At 45.8% G+C, this 20,120-nt stretch overlaps 1 protein-coding gene across 7 annotated transcripts; it reads right to left on the bottom strand.

Annotated features, from left to right (window-relative positions):
* Positions 1-214: 214 nt before the first annotated feature.
* lipeb (lipase, hormone-sensitive b) lies at positions 215-19,843 on the bottom strand. 7 transcript variants are annotated; one of them, XM_085918004.1, is made up of 14 exons: positions 17,437-19,123; positions 13,877-14,118; positions 12,184-12,468; positions 11,710-11,800; positions 11,081-11,107; positions 10,509-10,654; positions 9,599-9,784; positions 8,767-8,919; positions 5,577-5,721; positions 5,239-5,466; positions 4,546-4,710; positions 3,873-4,054; positions 3,039-3,287; positions 215-2,729 (listed from the first exon to the last, which is right to left on the bottom strand). In XM_085918004.1, the coding sequence occupies exons 1-14, from the start codon at positions 17,606-17,608 to the stop codon at positions 2,361-2,363; spliced, it is 2,640 nt and encodes an 879-aa protein (XP_085774130.1). In that variant the 5' UTR covers positions 17,609-19,123; the 3' UTR covers positions 215-2,360. The 7 variants fall into 7 exon arrangements, with proteins under 7 accessions (XP_085774130.1, XP_085774136.1, XP_085774132.1 ...); XM_085918010.1 differs by having other exon boundaries at positions 12,184-12,979; XM_085918006.1 differs by lacking the exon at positions 17,437-19,123 and adding an exon at positions 16,008-17,410.
* Positions 19,844-20,120: the final 277 nt, after the last annotated feature.

Below are 20,120 nucleotides of genomic sequence, written 5' to 3' on the forward strand. Positions count from 1 at the left end.
GCTGTTCAAGATGGATGGAAGCGTACGCGTGCGCATGCGCTTCTTTTCAATGCAGCATATTCACACAATTTAATTATTCACATATGAAAATAGGGTAGGAAATTGTTTCACATTTTGTGAGGGAATTCGGTTGGAAAAGAAAAAATATGGTTGCATCATGTTGCTTTTTGTTCAAGAGGTCCGTCGTTGAGCAAGGAAAACAAAGAAGTGGAGTAACAGTTGGTTCTTTATTGGCAAGATCTTGGGTTGCAATCATTTTCAGAGCATTGTGGTGCCTTCATTGTTCAAGTCTAATTATAATTCCAAACTTTGGATTTGTTTTTACGTAAAAAAAATATGCAAAATATATAGCATATTTATGTATTTAACCACCTGTAAAAACACATTATAGTCTGAGACTATGAACCTGCAATTATACAATTTCAAGCAATCCCATTTGAGAAACAGCTCTTTACATAAAAATATCTACAGGGATCCTAACAAGGATAAGAATACATTCGACTTCTCATTTCAATTCACAGGTTTGCTCTTATGTTTTCCTTGAGGAGATGCAGTGTTGTTTCCACTCTGTGGCTTGTTTTAACTCCAGCTCATTAGCATTTTTACAGCATGATCCTATTCAAAGTAAATCAAGTCAACTAGCAGCTGTTTTGACCAGAGAACAGATGAACAATATATATGGTCTCAGGATTGCAGCATACAGTCTTTGGTTCTGAATTCTAAGATCAATCAACACGCAAATGACCGAAATCCAAATCCTGTGACCGAACCTGAATGGTGGCAGTCAAACTGGCTGTCTTTCAGGCAATAACGGTATGCTCTCTTTTTCGAGAGTGTGCCAGCAAGGTAAAGGTAATCCATCTGTAAATATTTTTGAAAAAAAAACTCAGACATGAGTTTACTGATCCTTAATCAAAGTTATTGGTGACTACGCTTAGTTTAGTTTTTACTAGTTTGACAGACCAATGTTGAAAAAAACTTCAACAAGAGAACACTGATTGAGGCAGCATGTCGTCGTGACGACAGGCTGCGGCGGTCTGTGGAGCAGCCGCATCACATTGACAGCAACAGTCCAGAGGACAGAAAAAAATGTTTGGACAAAAAGACAAGACAGCAAAAGTCCAGAATATTTGGACAGTAAAAAATGTTTGGACATTAAGACAATCAGCAGATGCTCAAAGTGTCAGTTGGGCTTTCGGGTTGCTGGCACTTGATGCCGTCTTCTACGCATCGGCGAAAACAAGAACACAAAAGTGAACACAACCATACAAACGAGAGCAAAAGTGCAGAGAGAGCAAAGTGGAGCTCGGCCATCTTCTGGCTTCTGGCTTTTCTTCATCCGTCTGACAGCAAAAATGTGGCGAGAAAGACACGCCGCTAATCCACCCGTCCGACTCTGCTGCTGCATAATCCCGCTCAGGGGAGGATTTTGGAAAATACAAAGTGCTCCTCAAGGCCTGAACGGAGAACTAAACCCAAATATTTTGAAAGCAAGGATGCATCGCAAGTGCCGGCACTCGTCACAACACGGCACTCTAATGAATACTGTCTTTGTGGAATGAGAATTAAACAACGGGTTGGGACGCTCTGTGGAGCAACAGCGTCATGTTGAAAGGACAGCAATATTCCACCATATGTTGACAGCAATAAATTGAACCCAAACAGTCTCACAAGGAGCAAATTATTTGTGTATCTTCACCATAGAGATGGCTGTTGGTGAAGCCATTCGCCGATCCGCCCGTTATTTGCAGCAACAAAAAAAAATTGTCCACAGCAACTATTCCTCAACAAGCACCGAGCACGCTGACATGGCTGAATCAAGGGCACGTAATTACAGTTCAATGCTACACAACGCTACATCAGCGAATATGGGTGGAAACAGAACAAGAACGGCCGAGGACATGACAGCAAAGACTGTTTAAAAAAAAAAAATCTAATTTAAAAAAAAAAAAAAAAAAGTCCACCAGGAAAGAAATGTGCAGTGCGGCATCTGTTTAGGGTCTCTTCTTTGGATAATCGGATTTGGGCTGCGAGTCAACAGCGCTAGTGTCAACAAAGTGAGCCGTATTGACGGCGTAATGGAGAGCACAACGTGGTGCTCTTAAGTGTGCGCTGAGACATTCTGCCGAGGGACAGCAGGGGCCGTTTGGATCGCAATAATACTGCAGAGGAGCGTCTTATCTGATACGCCCAGACGGTTTTGATCCATGAACAACTGATCTGGGTTGCGATCTTAAAATTTCTTTCCTTGAAAGTGTATGACACCCGCCATATAATGGATGCAAAATGGCAGTCCCGTCAAGTAATGAAAAGCAGAGGGAGGCTTACTTCCTCATTGTGCTTGCCCAAATACATCTTTGTTAAGCTCCGACGCCCTCCACATCACTTTGGGTGATTGAGACAAAGCTGTCTTCTTCGGCCATTTTAGCCCCGAGCCCCGAGCCTGGCTCACCTTGGACAAACAGGGCAGCGCCATCACCCCTATCGGTTCGTTCCAGCTTGCGGTGCTTGCGCGGCTCGGGCGGTGGCACCTCCTTCTGCGCAAAGACGGCGCGGATGCGCTCAGCGCAGATGCCGGCCGCCTCCTTCGTCTCCTGGGAGAGCTGCGACAGACTCAAGAACCCGTGGGGGAGGTCGTCCACCACGCACATGGTGACGGGCTGCCCGACGGCCCGCAGGCGCTTGGCGAACATCACCGAGTCATCCAGCATGGGGTCCAGGGCGCACGCCTGAGGAGAAGCAAGCAGACACACGTGTAGGGCATCTTAATGAAGGGATGAGCGGAAGGAAGCCAAGTGGCAAACTCTTCTTTGTGCCGGCCATATTTGCCATCGCACTGACTCACTGGAGCCATTTTGAAAATCGCAAAGACAATCTGCAGAGGAGTTTATGTCGTCGGCTACCAGTCAAATCCCTTTCAAAATGATTTGCTGCTGTATGTGTTTTGAGTTTAGATTTATAAAACTTCATGAAGCACCACCCCTATATGGCAGCTCAGACAGTGACCACAGATCATGCAACACTCTCCCGGCGCTTACCACGATGTGCACGGGTGGCAGAGCCTTCAGCATGCTGTCTGGGGCCAGAAGGGGAGAACAGAAGGGGTCCTTGGCCATCGGCGAACTGAGCAGCTTCATCTCAGACAGCTGCTCCGAACGCAGTGGCTCAAAGCCCACTGGGAACTCAGAGCCCTCCTTGCCATCGGGGGGCGGTATGGCCACCAAAGACAAGTCATTGTGCACACATGAGTTTGTGTCCGATGAGATGGAGAAGTGGACTTCTTCAGGCTGTGGAAGACACGGCAGGAAAAAGTGACATGGCTTTAGAGTTGATAGAAAGAAATGCAAAAAAAAAACCATTACAATACACGATATAAGAATATCAAAAAGCGGGGGGAAAAAGCCGGAAAAAATGTCAAAATATTTTCCAACAAAAGGGAGAATGTTATGACATTTGACTGTTAAAAAATTAAAAAGGCTTTGAGCCACTGCGCTCGGAGCAACACCAGTCAAATCTGACAGGTGAGCCACGCCTTCATCCGTCAGCTGATAAAGACGCGTCACAACCCCACCAGTGACACTCTGATGAAGGCGGAAGTACAAGCTGAAACATGTCAGGTAATGCAACCTAAAATATTTTGCTTGAGATAAAAGCACCAGTGAAGTGATTGACAAGTGAAAACAAAAGGAACTTAGTACAACTGTTAAAAAGTAGTTCTTGTTTGTTAAGGAGTTCAACACAGACAAGGATGCCTGTTGAAGAAAAAAAAAAAAAAAAAAACTTGTGTCACTTTAAGGTTTCAAGGTTGAGCAAGGGCCTCGTTTCAGAGAAAAGCAGGAGGTAAAAACAAAACAAATCTTGTTGTGACCTACAGCGCGCTCAGACACAAGCGACGCGGGGCAGAGGGAGGCAGAATTATGAGTTCTGAGGTCCTGGCACGTCTGGCTCTTTGCGGATAACGTCCTGGCCGGGAAGTCGTCCGGCTCCGATGGCGCCGGCGGGTGCACGTGAGGCGAGGAGATGGACGTCTCCGACACGCTCGTCCTCACCGTGTCTGGCGGCGCAAAAAGACAAATTCAACTGCCGGCGCTTTGAGTTTGCAATCCACTGCGGAGGAGGAGTCAGCTAGTTAGGCCATCGTGGGGGTAATTTATGGTGGCGGTAATGAACAATTAGTGTAGAAGGCCTCGTGTTGCAGTGAGCTGAATTGATATGAATGGATTTACAAGCGTGGAAAACAACCGGGAGGCCATAAGTAGACCCTGAGTCCAGATAATCATATGAATTAAAAATACGGGCTCCTGTAACTTCTCAAGTGGCCAAATGTAATCAGCTGCAACACAAAAAGGCCAGCACAATAGATGTGTGCGTGTCTGCGTGTACATAGATGGGAGATAATTATTTTTTGACTTGCACATTTTGGCAGCCCAAAATCTGCCCACTGTCATTTACTGGTGACTAAAAACAACTTTATGTATGCTACCCTTTCCGTTTGCCCATTTTCTCAACAATAAGTCTCCCCCCGGTGACCGAGTCCCTGCTTACCAGCGGCTAGCGGTTGCGAGTCGGCGCCTCTGTTGGAGTCCAGGAGAGAGTGGATCCAGTTGGACGCGCCCTGCCGGAAGTCTCGGAGCAGCAGCGCCGTGTCCCTCCTCACTGTGGTGAGTGTGCTCAGCTTCTCCACCTGCTTCTCTGTCTGCGGCTCATTACCTGGAGGTAGGGAGAAGCTTCAATTACGGATCAAGGGAAGGTCATAAAAGAAAAAAAGAAATAAATGTGATGATTCGAGACAATTTTAGCCAAGAGGGAATAAAAACAAATAACAGTTATTGACGGGAAACAAACGCTAGACAATATACATAGGATTAATTACCACAGCCCCCTCCGCCTGTCAAACAAAATGTTAATGCGTCTGCCGATTATTTACACGCACAATAAGAAGAGTCGCAAAGTAATATATATGCAAATAGCGAGAAGTGGCGGGCGGGCTTTACAAGAATGACTCCTGCAAGGGAAGAAATTATTTAAGAAAATAATCACTTTCTAAAGAGTTTCTTTCACACCTGTGAGGGCAAGAGAATTTCCTTAGTGAGTATTAAAACAAAAAATAACCTGTGTTTTAAAATGACTGCTGACATTTATGTTGAACATTTTACGTGGAAGCTGGGACTCAGTATACCTGGCTGCACGTTGAGTCACGTGAAAAGCAAAGCGTGGGGTAGTACGACGGTCACGCACCTGTGTAGGCGCTGACACACCTGGAGAGCACGCTGAGTGGCACCATGGGGTCCATGAGGCTGAGCAGCCGGGACGGCGAGGCGTAGGCGGTGAGTAGCATGGCTGGGTAGGTGGCCACCAGGCCGTCTGGCATGCGCACACCGTAGGTGGCTGCCCGCATCGACGTGGTCACGCACAGGTTGCCCCCGGCGCTGTCGCCTGCCAGGCAGACTTTCTCGCCGGTCCAGCCTGGCGGGGAAAGGGGCAGATCAAGAACACTTTTTAAAATCCGTTCTGAGATTCTCTAGTCTGAGGGATGGTCGGGAAAAATAGGAATGCGGGGAGCGTACTGCACATACCGAGCAGCTGGTGGTTCCGCAAAGCCCAGCAGTACGCAAAGAAGCACTCCTCCAGGGCCCGCGGAAAAGGGGCCTCGGGGGCCAGGGAGTAGTCCACTGATAGAATAGGGACGCCCAAGTCCTGGGACCAGCTCTTCAGGTAGGGCTGCACAAAAAGAGCCAAAGGGAACGTTAGATGTGCTGATGAAGCCACGAGAAACAACAACTGGCACGAAAAAGCAGAGAGGAAGATAGGAGTGCTAACACAAGAGGAAGGGGGGCATTTAACTTGATCGGTCCCTTCGATGTGGAGTGTCTGCTTTCCGGCTTTATTGTCTAGACCAGGGGTGTCCAAACTTTTTGCAAGGAGGGCCAGATTTGATAAAGTGAAGGGGCCCGGGGGCCAGTAGTTTTTTCGGACATTTTTTTAACTACAATTTCATCCAAATAAACACTGTTATAAAACAAATTTCATTCTCCCAATTGTCTTTATTTTTTAAATGACAAAATAACCAAATATAAGCCACTCAGGCAGATGTGAACAACTCTAAAAACACAAATTCTGCCTTTCATTCATATCGGAAGAGTCCGATAACATTGAACAAACTGTATGAAATACCTTAAATTTACATGAGTTTAAAATTATTTTCGCCTCAGGAACATTTTAAACAGGAGTTATAAGTAATACATAAAATACGATAACATTGAACAAACTGTATGAAATACCTTAAATTTACATGAGTTTAAAATTATTTTCGCCTCATGAACATTTCACACAGGGTTCACGCAGCCGGTTCGCGCGTACCCTTTTACAACGGGTTGATTTCCGCATTTGACTTGCGCATGCTCCGCATAGCAGGACAGCTGGAGTCATGTTCTCGCTGTGAAATCACGCCGGGTCGCGCGAGATTACATTTCTGCGGCATAAATATAAAATAGCTTTGGTACGTGTGTATTAAAGCGCTGGTCAACAATGGCGGCGGGCCACATACTAAAGATTTTATCACAGAGGCTGCGGGCCTGATGAAATTTGACCATGGGCCGCAATTGGCCCGCAGGCCGGACTTTGGACATGCTTGGTCTAGACAGAGGAGCTGCACAGTGCGGTCACCAACAAAAGACGTCCTCATTTGATGAGAACTCAAAAGGACAAGCTCAAAAGTTCTCTCTCCAAGTTTAGCATGTCATGGAAGCGGACTTGTCGCGTTGTGATGACTCAGCACTTACAGAAACTCAGCGGTGACACCTTGAGAGTTCTGCTGTCAAAATAATTAATCGTAGCGCGCTCAAGTGAGCTTGTGCAGCCAGCAGAGGAAAGCGTGAACAGAACAATACGTACCGTAATTTTCTGACTATAAGTCGCGTTTTTTGTCATAGTTTGGGTGGGGGGGGCGACTTATTTTTTTCACAAATTTTCAAAATTCTAAAATCCGCGATGTAGTGAAAACGCGATAAACGAAACGCAATGTAGCAAGGGATTACTGTCATTTGAACTGCAAGTGACGTCACCCGTGCCGCGCGGCGGTTGTTTACATAAAGGGCAAAGGATTTGATCACGGGATGACGAAGATGACGGAGGGCCCCACGTACTACCGGCATCATTAGCGGCTTTGTTTGTAAGTGACACGGAGGACGAAGAGTTTGAAGGATTTAATGATTTGGAGTGACACAGATGGTTTGATAATATGGTTTTAATATGATAGTTATTTGAAATATACTTTATATATCGTTATATGGGTCTGTGGAATAATTAGAAATGCAACTTACAACGGGTCCGACGTGAGCATATGCGGCGCATACGCGGCATTGTTTACATAAAGCACGATCGATGGATTTAATGAATTGGAGTGACACAGATGGTTTGATAAACGTGTTATTTATGTAATACTTACTTGAATAACTCTGAATGTTACGTCAGGCCTGTTCTCAACTCCTCGTTTGTGTATATGTCACGTTAGCATACCGTATCGTTTAGCCTGTTGTTGCTGGTTCATGTCTATTTTTGGTGTTGTATTTTGACAAATAAATTTGCTCCAAAAGTACGACTTATACTTCGGTGCAACTTATATATGTTTTTTTTCACTTTATTGTGCATTTTATGGCTGGTGCGACTTATACTCCGGAGCGACATATAGTCCGAAAATTACGGTACATATTCAATTTACCTTGTATGTGGATTTATTTTTCTTTTGTCTAATAAAAAATATTTCAACATTCATCTCAAATGGTATTTCCCAATGGAAATTCCATGAAACTATTCTAGCTCCCCTGCCTAAAAAATAAAAAATGTCTCATGTTATATTTTACCGTGATGAGGAAGTAAAACCATTTTTGTTGTATTTTTTTCTTTCAAATTCAATTGACGTTGTGCTGCTCCTTCTGTTGTATGCGACTTTACCACCTGGTAATAACACTCCTCTTTTCTTCCCTAACAACAACTTGCTCCGTTTCGTGAACTTACTTTTCTTGGACACTGTTAACCATATTTGTGCGATCCTATCTTGTAAAAAACACAGCTCTTGCACTGGATCTCTTGAGAGGCTGCTCGGGTACAATATAGTGTCTAGTGCGTGTGTGCGAACTGTCACTGCTGAAGTGAGTGTCAGAGATTATGTGCAGCTCTGCCAGTCAGGCCAGCGCATCATTCACGAGCTGCAAGGGAACAAAACAAATGGCCGGCTCGACAGGAGATAAGGGATTGTGTGTGTGTGTGTGTGTGTGTGTGTGTGTGTGTGTGTGTGTGTGTGTGTGTGTGTGCACGTGCGTGCTTAGTTAATTTTACATGACTCCAGAAAGCCTTGTGGTGCACACACGTTCTAGCAGCCAAGAACAAAACTCTCAAACACATATCTATCTACTCTTTAGCGCTGCAGAAAGGGCGCAGCGAGTGAGCGCGATTCATGCATTTTCAATGGCAGTCAGCATGAGGGAGCAAACGTGAGCAGAGCATCTGGCCTATCTTGACCAGTGCAGGTGCTACAACTGCCGTCTGAGCAACTTTATGGGGAGGACATGTAATCAGCAACCGCTTTGAAGAGGGTGTGCACATTTGTATGTCACAACCCGTTACTTTGTCCCTGCGCCTGTCTACCTCATCAATTTGGTTCCTTACACACCTCTGATGTGTAACGGAGGAGGAACAAGCAGCGACGTCGCTCATCTTTGCATCTTTCTCGGTGAGAAAAATTATATTTTTATTTGGTAATTGTACCTCATGGGATTTGGAGGTCTGAGCCACAAAGCCTCCGCCGTGGAAGTGGATGAGAAGGCAGGGGGACGGCGGCAGCCGCTTGGGCTTCAGCCCCAGTGAGAGGGAGATGGCGCCCGCATCAGAGCGGGTGAGAGAAAGCAGGCTCTCGCTGTCCTGGAGCGAGAGAACACAAGAATAAAACAATCTTTCGGGACTTCAGTTGAGGGTAGCACAATAGGGCAGGATGCGCAGTGTGCTGCCATTTAGTGGTTGGTGGTGAAATTACACCAAAAATATCCATCCATCCAGCCATACATTTTAGGTCCCAATTTATTCCTGCAAGGGCCACGGGCGTGCTGGAGCCTATCCCAGCAGTCATTGGGGAGTAGGCGGTGGACACCCTGAACCGGTTGCCAGCCTATCGCAGGGCACACAGAGACGAACAACCATCCGCACTCACACCTCGGGGTAATTTGGAGTGCTCAATCGGCCTACCAAGCATGTTTTTGGAATGTGGGAGGAACCCAGAGTGCCCGGAGAAATCCCACGCGGGCACGGGGAGAACATACAAACTCCACACAGGGAGGGCCGGAGGTGGAATCGAACCGGCACCCTCCTAACTGTAAGGCGGTCGTGCTAAACAGTGTTCTACCGAGCCGCCACACAAAAATACCAAAAATAGATATGTTTTATTTACTGTTAGAAAAATAGCTGCACAATAGCGGTGGGCCACATTTGGATGAATCCTCTCAGGGGAGCCAATTTCATGCTTTTTTTTTCTGCATGCAGTGCAAAAGCAGCCTCTGTAAAGTCAAATAACAGTGTGACGTCCGGCCATCGCCATGACAGGTACCTGTCCTTCCCGCAGCTCGTAGGAGATGAGCCTCATCTGGACAGGGTTGGTGCCAATGTGTGCCGAGGGCGGCGGTATGGTCACCGAGGCTCGCGGATTGGCTGCCAGCGGGAGGTCAAAGGGCATGGGAGGCACGGAGAGCGCTCGGTTCACCTTGACTGTCACGGACGTCATGCTGACCAGACTCTGCAAGGCAGCGAGAGGAAAAGGAGTGCAAATTGAGAAAAGGCGATTGTGCGTTACACAGAGAGTTCACTGGAGGGAAAGAGAAACGGCATGAATAAATCATAAACGGCGCAGAATAAATTGAATTCGCCTCTATTATCATAATGGGCACCAAGGCATAATGATAGCGGGACAACATCTCCCAACAAGCACAAAAGTATTAAAGACAAATATGTAGTCACTTAGCCACCTACGGGTATAACTTAAGTTAACTCCTCTTTGATAATCTCAACATGCAGCCAGTCTTGAATTTGCCAAGTATTGAAGTAGGGCCGGGTTTGTAAATTTTCCCATATTTATAAATTGGGGGGGGGGGGGCGCACTGGGTAGCACGTCCACCTCACAGGATTCAGGGTTCAACTCCACCTCCGGCCCTCCCTGTGTGGAGTTTGCATGTTCTCCTCGTGGGTTTTCTCCGGTCACTCCGGTTTCCTCCCGCATCCCAAAAAACATGCTTGGTAGGCCGATTGAGCACTCCAAATTGTCCTTCGGTGTGAGTGCGCGTGCGGATGGTTGTTGTCTCGGTGTGCCCTGTGATTGGCTGGTAACCAGTTCAGGGTGTCCCCCGCCTACTGCCCGATGACAGCTGGGATAGGCTCCGGCACGCCCGCGACCCCCGTAGGGACAAAGCGGTACAGAAAATGGATGGATGGATGGATTGGGGGGGGCTTCCGTCTCCACTTACCGATAGCAGTTCGGTCTCTGTGACATTCCAGTAGGTCTTCCAGAAATGGATGTCAAGATTCTGGGTGATGCGCTCAAACTCAGCCCCCCTCAACTCTGGGTCGATGACGTACTTGCCCGACGTGAAAATGGAGCTGGCCACCACGCCTGGGGCAAAAACCAGGACGACCCATGTGAAACGACACCAGTGCAATTTTCATTTGCGCGGCGGCCAGGGAGTGAAATTAATCAAAAGGGGGATAGAAAGGATAGGAACAACTAGTACACTTGTGTTGCAGGGAGTGAAAATTATTGAAGGTCAAAGAATAGTTGCAGAAGCCTCTCAGATCCGTCGATGTTTTACGTCGACTCGACTCGTGCAACTTTAGAGACCAAAACCTTTTCGGAGTATGGCCTTGCCCCGAGGGGTTTTGCCTCCATGAGGGTGAATTGACAAATCAAAGGAAGGGAGGGAAAATCTCTACAGACATGATACAGTACTTGATGAAAGAGCACTACTGGCATGTTCAAGTTTTTTTTTTTTTTTTTTTTTTTTTTTTTTTTTCTGTGAGGACTCCGTTCACAGGTACTCACCATATGGGGCAATACCTCCTGCCTCCACTGGGGCAAAAGAGAGCACAAAAAAGAGCAAGTTGAATTGCAGCCAGACATTTAAACACCGCAATAAAAAAGCCGTACAAAATTAGTACTTTAACTGTTGTTTGGTTATACAATAGCCTCTCGTTATATTTCTCGTTCCGTGTGTCCAAACATCTCAAGGTCATTTCTATTAAAGAAATAAAATGAAAAAGCACATCTGCTGTGCGCTGTCCTATCTTAGGCAGCTGCTCCATGAGGGACCAACATGAACCAGAGCCCCCAATCATGCGACTTTTGCCAATGGCATTTGAACGCATTACAGCAAATGCAGCATTTCAAGGGGAACTGAATTCTAAGCTAGCCAGCGCAAAGTGCTCTCAGCGTTAACGTTGTACATATCAATATCTACCCAAGGATCTTCTAGTGTTTACAAGATGTTTACAAGGTTCTAAAATGCGGAGAGAACTGCAGGCGAGCGCCGGACATTCCGGAAGGATGAAAGAGCATGCAACACATACGTGGCATGCAAAGATGCGAGAGAGTGGGGAGGTGAGGGAGAAGGGAAGAGCGCGAAAGCGGCGAGGCGAGAACAACCCTTGAATGACAATGAGAACGGTGCTGACCTATTCCAGACTGATTGCGCTTGTAGTTCTCTCCAAAGGCCACGAGGCCGATGGCGATGGTCTGTAGAGACGGACGGATGGCCGGGGTGAACTGGTGGGGCAAAAGCAGAAAATCGGGACCTTGAATGCCATAGTCACAATTTTGCGTCGCATTCCTAAAGCAAAAAAAAAAAAAAACAACAACAGATGACATCTTACGCAACACTTGATTAAACTATTTCAATTTTCCCAAACATGTACCATTAGGGGGGTAATTCCGCTGCCGACCACTAGCAGTACACTATCTAGTTTAAGATGGAGTCAATTTGAAAGCAAAACAAATGTTGAATTTCTTTTGAATGATTTCCTCTGTAATCCTGCTTTTTATGCCTACGGAAAGCAATGACTAACAGTTCATCTTATAATGTACTTTTTTATTTTTTACGTTTATCAAAATTAATCTGTTCTTCCCCACGCCTTCAACGAGGACGGCACCTGAAAGCCCAGACAGCGGCCATAGAAGCATCCCTTGTGCATGGAGCTGTATTCGCGCACGAAGCTCTCGCTGAGGCCGCTCTCATCGTGGAAGAAGAGGTCGCCGTGGCCGTTGTCGTGCAGCATGCGGCGGGCCAGGTAAAGCAACGCCCGCAGCTGGCACAGCGCGTTGCAGTAGGCCTCCATCTCTCCTGCGTTGTGGGCCACACGGAAGAAGATGCTGCGGCGGTTGCTGCTGATGTAGCGCCCCTTGTGGATAATGTGGAGAAGGCAGCAACGCACCACCTGCCAACACCAGGAGGAAGATTTCAATTTACGAGTGCTGCTGTGAAAAGAACAGCGTCAAAGCACAGCAGCAAAGCAGGACGCAAACACTTTACAGTCCATTTCAGAACAGTTCACTTCTCATCCAGTTGGAGGAGCGTTCGGAATATTAAAATGAAATCGCCTCAAGTGTGAGTTAAGTTCTCATAATGTTGCCAGTGGCGCCTGCCACAAACTCTTCATTTTGTAAGTATTTTTGGAACAGGTCCTAAGGTCTGCGGTCATCGGTGTCACACAAATTTGAGTCTGACTACAAAAAGAAAGACACACACACATCAAAGACTGTCAATTGAGAGACTTAGAACGATACGTTTGAATTTGCGACACTTGTGCATGGGGGGTTCCGATGAGCATATTAGTCGGGGCCGTTGTGGGAACACGAGGGCTCGACTGCAGTACACAGAGGGAGCCATTCATGTGCCTGCCGCTTGGCTGAAGGTCTCTTCTGAAGGTCACTGTGCTCCATCAATAACTGTGGGAGTTAAAATAGTGCATGTCCAACCAGGAAATGTACTCACCCCATTTGCAAGACAAAATCAATTTGGGGAACAAACGAGCTGACCTTGAAACAAATTCGTGTCCTGCCAAGCGGGGGCTGCCAAACAATTCTTCAACGGGTTACCAAGCTGGAGGCTCCCTCGGATTAATCGGCTAACAGCTTTCAGATTCATCTCACTTTGAAATTGTTTAATTTCACTTTTGTTTAGGGATGTATTCGGGGTCAAGGAGGCGTGTATCAACCCTGTCTGGATGTTGGTGTTAGGGTTGAATAGATTAGGTTGATCATATTATGTTGGAATGTAATCAGTAATAATTAACCTAAGCTTGTCCTGTCTTAACAAAGTAGTAGAACAAAGTGCTAAGATCCTTTGCACTGATTGACCAATTGTAGAAGACGCAATCAAAGTTGTTCTGTCTACTCAACATCGTAAAACATCCCCCGCTATGATGTGATCAGAGGCCAGGTGTTTCACCCCCACCTTGGCCACCACACATGTAAATTGTCACCCCCACCCTTCTTCTCTCAATAAATACTGTCTTGCATGAATGCAACGGCAGACTTTGTTCGGACATTGCTGTGTCTACAGCAACGAACAAATTCTCCACTTGCAGAATTTGTTCGGACATTGTTGTATCTACAATGACGAACAAATTCTCCACGTGCAAGTGTTCAAAGGGCATACTGTCTCCTGTGTGGTTCTTGCTCAATAAGTTAGAGTCGGAACATCTCTAACAGTTGGCACACGAATGTTTGGCTCATAACAATTCAGGAATGGATCTCCAATTTCCAGATAGATTTTTGGGCGGCAAGGTTTATGAAAGTGAGCTGCCATTTTATCGAGTGGAATGATGATTTGAGGGGGCCTACCTTGACGAGAGATCGATAGCCGTTGGCTGGTATGTGGGGGTCAAAGTCAAAATGGTGGTAGATGGCGGCAAAGCCGGAGATGACGGGCTCCAGGGTGCGGGCGTGCTCCTGGATCAGCTTCATGGTGTCCACCAGCCGGCGGGCCGCGTCGCTTTGCGGGCCTTTGGCCCCGCCAGAGAAGAAGGCGGCATTCTCCTCACACACATTGTATAGGGCCACAAAAACTGCTGTGGTGTCCATCACTGTGAGAGGCAAAGAGACAATGTCCACCACATGAGCATCGGCAGATGTTTGATGCAAAAATGTGTCCTGGTGGTAAACAATACATTTTGTGATATTCATTGAAGAATCTGCCCCTGGGATGACATTTTGTTTCGAGTGCTACACAAGATCTTGTCACAGGCCCAACTTGAACTTCCTCCTCCAATTTGAATTAGTCATCTTATTTAGCCATAAGCTAAAGGTGTCATTCACCCACCGGGTAAAACCACACTCGACTAGTTATTGATGACTTGGCCATCAAAGACAAATGCCAATCATTGATACGCAAAACGTGAAAACAAGCACAAATTAATAATAAGAGTCCCAGAGTGTTTGTCACGTTTCTGCTGACAACGCGGCAACGAACGAGCCTGCTGCTGTTCGCTTTTCACAACTCTGGAAACGGGGTGATCCGCCGCTAGTGACTACTGGTAGAAAATACCGCCCTCGTGAAAAATATTTGCAGCCTAATGTTAAACTAGTACTTGTATAATGTTTGCACAGGGTCTAATTTGGTCCCACAAGCTTGGCCATCAGACGGTCTCGCAATTAGCCGAAGAAACAGCACAGCATTTAATTGAATGATTTTAACCCAAACGATTTAATGAAGGTATGAAAATATGTTTTGTCCGGACATATGGTTTCCTCCGAGGTACCCGCCACGAGGAAAACGGTTATTCTTAGCGGTCAGCAAAAAGGCCTTCTTGTGCAAGCGTAAGCGGCGATGACGCCTCAAATGTTCCGATAGGGATCGAGGGCAGTCAGGGCCCTGCGGGCGCTTAAATGTTAAGCGGTTTTTCGGCCTTGCCGATTAGTCGCAGGATTCGACGCGGTTGGGTCGGCAACTGCTTTGCTAAGTGTAATAAAATGGAGTTGCTGTGGAAAGAGGCAAAAGGTGACATTTTTACAGAGACACATTTTGCAGCATTTACATTCAACTTCAGGCTATTCTTGCGAAGGGGGGGGGGGTTAAAATATATATTGCTGGATAGTGCTTCAAACCCTTTTACTGGTCATTTTCACATGGAAAACGGTCGGGACGATGGCAAACATTAAATCTGCTCCTCTAAATCCTTTCAGTCTTCTGTTCAATTTTTTTGCTCTGTGTCTCAACGATTCCCTTCCAAGCACCTCTTTGTGCAAATATCACGACTCAGCAGAATCCGGGGAAGGAATATGTGACTGCGGCTGCACTAAAGAACGAGTGTAAATGCATACATTATGCGTAGAGGAACAAAATTAGTCCGACAGCTTCAGGGGGGACCGAAGTGGAGAATCTTCAAAACAGCATGTCAGTGCCACAGTGAACAAGTCAAAGCCATTAGCCCACAAAGCACATTTCCAAATCAACCCACTCAGAGCCCAAATGCATCCAGCCCCCGCGCCGACCAGAGTAGGTCAGGCGCATAAACAGATCTGCCGCACAAGCCGATGATGTCGATTGCAAGAGTTCCATCGAGCGCTCTGCCTTTGCGGCTTGATTCAAACTGTCAAGTGCTCGAAAAGTGCGCCGGATGCAACTTGGCCCAGCAAAGTATTTGGAATAAACATGCCAATCTCCATACGTAAACCGCAGAGAGAACACATCTGAGCCAGCGTCGAGAAAATGCAAGACATGAAAAGAATGTGAGGCTCTGGAGATGAAAGTTTGGTGATGTCACCGTGTCGCAAGTGTGACACGGAGATGTCAACAAAAGAAAGTGCTAGCAAATATTTGGTCTTGGTTACCCATTTGAAGCCCAGTTACCAAACGTTTGGTATTTAAAGATACAGGTCTCTTTGGCTAATCACATGGAGCGACACGACACACAAGCAGTTTCATGACTGTTTGTTAGTGAAGCACACAAAACAAAATGATGACAGAATTTACCAGCATCTGTGTTCAAGCTTCTGTCCTTGTCTGTATCCTCTCTTGTGAGCATGGTGGAAAAGAAAGACTGAGTGAGTGACATGGAAAGATGGGAAAATGGAGGAAGGGAAGGAAGGTGGCCCAGAGCAAAGAGACAGTTTTCCGGTTTGACTCTCGCTGCCTCGTTAGTTTCCTCGAGTTGGAAATGTTGTCGGAAGCTTCACAGATTGAACATACTCGACTCGCCGCTCGGCTTTAAAAGGCGCTGCTGCAGACAAGTGCGGCGGCGCTTCAGCGCCTGCGTGTGACGATTCTTTTGCCCATTGGCTCTTTGACTGTGTGACTCACCCCCTCGGGGCACAATGAAAAGTCCAGACAATAAAACATTCCCAGTCTGTTATTGCGTGCGTCGTTCCCTCTGTTCTCACTTCTGGAATTGTTGGCCACCAACAACTAGCTATCAATCATAATTTATCAAAATGTTATTTGATAATTCAATGAAATTAAATTAGTTCATTAAAATACAATATGAATAATATGAATATGTGAATGGCAGCTGTATGTAAACATTACTTTTGGATTTGAAAAGTCGACAAAAGCGGATTGATAATCCATTTGATCTGTAAAATCGACAAAAGAAATCTGACATGTCCACTTAATTTTCTTAGAACAGAGAACCCAGCACAGTTTCTTTGTCATAAGTTGCACCCCAATGGTGTGGAAAAGGGGGGGGGTGTGATACAGAGCAGAAGCTAGCCAAAACAAAAGGTGACAATCCGTTTGAGAATCAGGTTGCCAACCCTTTGTTGGTAAACACGAGTTCTTTCAAAGGTCACCTGACAGCAGAGCCAACTAAAACTGAATGTGCCGGACTTTAAAAACAGAATCACTGCTCTCGAAATTGATTTCACAAGTTGTTTTGTTTCACATAAGTTACCAGGCAAAAGAGGAAAAGCAAATTGTGCCAAGTCTGTACAAATGTTTTAGTCATGCTCCATACCAAACACTTTGAGTCCCACTCAACAGCGACATCACTTCTGACCTGGAGATGATCATGATTTCGCCCGACATTTTAACACATACAGTTACAGTCCAGACCGAACACTTGAGTGACATTCAACAGCTCAATAGCGACATCACTTCTGATCTGGAACAGATCATGATTTCGCCAACATTTCAACATATACAATATAGTCTTTTTTTTTTTTTTAATGTGCATTTAGTTTAAGTGCAAACTGGTCAGTTGGGAGCTTGCTAAAACTGAAATGGTCCATTCACATTAAATCTGGTTTCTATGGCAACGAGTCTAATAAAAGTTCTAGCACCGTATAAAAAAAAAAAAAAAAAAAAAAAGTCTGTTTTTGTTGTTCTGCTGCCTGTTGACTTTGTCGTGACTTGCGTGTAATGGGGGAGGGGGAGGTGTCTTATCAAGAGTCAAGAATGTGGCTACCTCTCCGATGTAATTGTCTCACTGGTGATTTGCGTGCGCAGACCATTGTTGCAAGCATCCTGTTCAGGTTGGGCTTGTTTGCATTTATGGGACAGGGGTCACGAGCACGCTGTGCCTCCGCCCCCCCTCCCGGTGCGCTCTTCCTCTGCCCGCCACTTGCTTTTGCTATCATATCGTTCAACAAAAATGACAAGAAGGCGCAAAGGGCCAAGTGTCAAGGTGAGTCATGTCCAGTTAAGATTTGACTTGTCACTCAGTCCCATCCGGCATATTGTATTTTTCAACGCAACCTGCCATTTACCACAAATGACATGGAGTCACTCAACAAGCAGAGTGGGTAATGGGTTGGCCACTTAACAGACAGCTGCCTCTGACCTGCGTGAAGCTGGACCCCACCCCAAGCAAAATTTAAGGAAAATGGTTTGTTTCGTTTGTGCCGCAAAAACGTTTGTTTGTGCTGCTACGGTTTTGCAGATATTACACATTTAATTTGTAGTGATGACGTCACCGTATTTCAAGCTCATGCCACTGATGCAGAACGAATACAAGGTAAATACACTGCTCAAAGAAATTAAAGGAACACTTTGAAAACGCATCAGATTTCAATGTGAAAACAAAAGTTGGATATTTATACTTGATATGGACAGTTTAATGTCTCAGGAACAAAAGGATGCCACATCTTTTGATGGAAATAAAAGTTTCCAGCCTACAGAGGGCTCAGTATATAGACACCGCAAAAATCAAAGTGAAAAAATGATGTGGCAGGCTCGTCCATTTTGCCTAAATTCAATTTCTGCAATTCAAAACTCTTTTCAATATCTTGTGTAGCCCCCACATGCTTGTATCCATGCTTGACAACGTCGCAGCATGCTCCTAATGAGACGACGGATGATGTCTTGTGGGATGTCCTCCCAGATCTAAATGTGCAATATCTACGAAACCGTAGCAGCACAAACTAAGGTTTTTGCAGCACAAACCAGCACAAACAAACGGTACCATTTTGGGTCCATTTGGAGGTAAATGGGGGGCTGGGTGAACTCTGGATGACCAATAAAATAATCTTTCAAAAAAACCATTGCAGCACAAACGAAAATGTTTACGGCACAAACCAGCACAAACGAAGCACAAACAAAACAGACTATTTTCCTTAAATTTTGCGTGGTGTGGGGGGCCAGCTTCACGCAGGTCTGCCACCGCTGTCAAACTGAGCCTGCATTCAAAGTCAGACACGTTCAGTCACAGCACAGATACTGCTGTCTGGCGAACCCAAGTGGACAAAAATAGTACCTGCAGCTCACATGCATATATTTCGGATGATATGTATGACACTATCAAATAAGAAAAATAAATATTTGAATTTGTCTACTGTGGGGGTGTTCTGGAACTTGGTTCAAGCATATTAGTGGATTTAAAATGTAGATATTTTCACAGTCCTTTATATGAGCTCTCTATATTGTAGCCTTTCACAAGTGGTTCTGGAAATGTATCCCTCAATAAATACTATAGTTCTATTTCCATTGCGTCTAAATCAGAATAAAACCAAGTGAGTTTTGACTGTGAGTGTGACTTGCCGTCACACTGTTGGAGGGTGAGGAAAGCACAAGATCTGGGACACAAGCACAGGCAGAACATCCGTGGGGCATTTACAGCCTTCCTGCTGTGCCCCATCCATGCAACCATTGGAATAAATGACTCACCTATGAGCAAAAACCTCTTAAGGAGCCACTCCCTGCAGAGTTTCTTTGTAGTCAGACGGTGCCAGTCAAGACAAGCGTGCAAAAGTAATTGTCACGACGCATATCCTGTGTGGACTGACGTCACACGCAACGTCACTATGGCTAATAACACATACATAAACACAAAAGAGACATAAATCTAGGAATTTTATTTGAATACACAGTACCTTCTCAGACGAGTCCCAACAGTCTCAGTGGCTGAAAGCAAGGACACAAAAACGCTGAAAAGTAAACATAAACCGATTCGTCGCAACTCTGAAGGCTGAGGGAATACTTGCTGTCATAAACACGAAGGAGCAGAGGACAGTGAGGCGATGAAGTATGTTTCCCTCATAAAGGACAAGAACGCCTTCATAGCATCACAAACTCAGTTTGTTATGATGTGTGGAGCTAAGCTGCTAACATCTTAATTTCTGGTTAGCTAAGCTAAGGTCGTATGGGACTGGAAGTAAGCGGTATGGGCGGACTCGGGGGAGACGTCATTAGAAAACCACACACACACACACACACAAAATCGACTCACCCACTGGAGCCTCTTTAAGTCTGGTCGAGCGTCGCCCGTTGACACTTTTGTCGAACCTGCCGCTCCCACCACTCTTCTTATTTGACGCCATTCTCTCAAGTTCTTGTTGAAGACTCTCCACCGCCGCCTCGTCTCCCTTACCAGCCTTGCGGGGCACCGAGGCTCCGCCCACGCCGTCCTCACTCGAGCCAATGGGAGAGCGCGGCACCCAATCAAAATCAGTCCTTTATTTGGACGAGTAACTGGTGTCACGGAGCATAATGGATATGAATGTATACATACACACAAGGAAATTATGATTCCTCTCATACAAAAATTACCTTATTCAAAATACAGTGGAGCCTCGGTTTTCGAAAACAATTCGTTCCAGAAGGCTGTTCGAGAAGTGAATCTTTAGAATTCCGAATCATCGTTTCCCATTACAA

Source organism: Syngnathus leptorhynchus, chromosome 8 (genome assembly GCF_054491065.1).
Source record: "Syngnathus leptorhynchus isolate UIUO chromosome 8, UIUO_Slep, whole genome shotgun sequence".
Taxonomy (NCBI): domain Eukaryota; kingdom Metazoa; phylum Chordata; class Actinopteri; order Syngnathiformes; family Syngnathidae; genus Syngnathus; species Syngnathus leptorhynchus.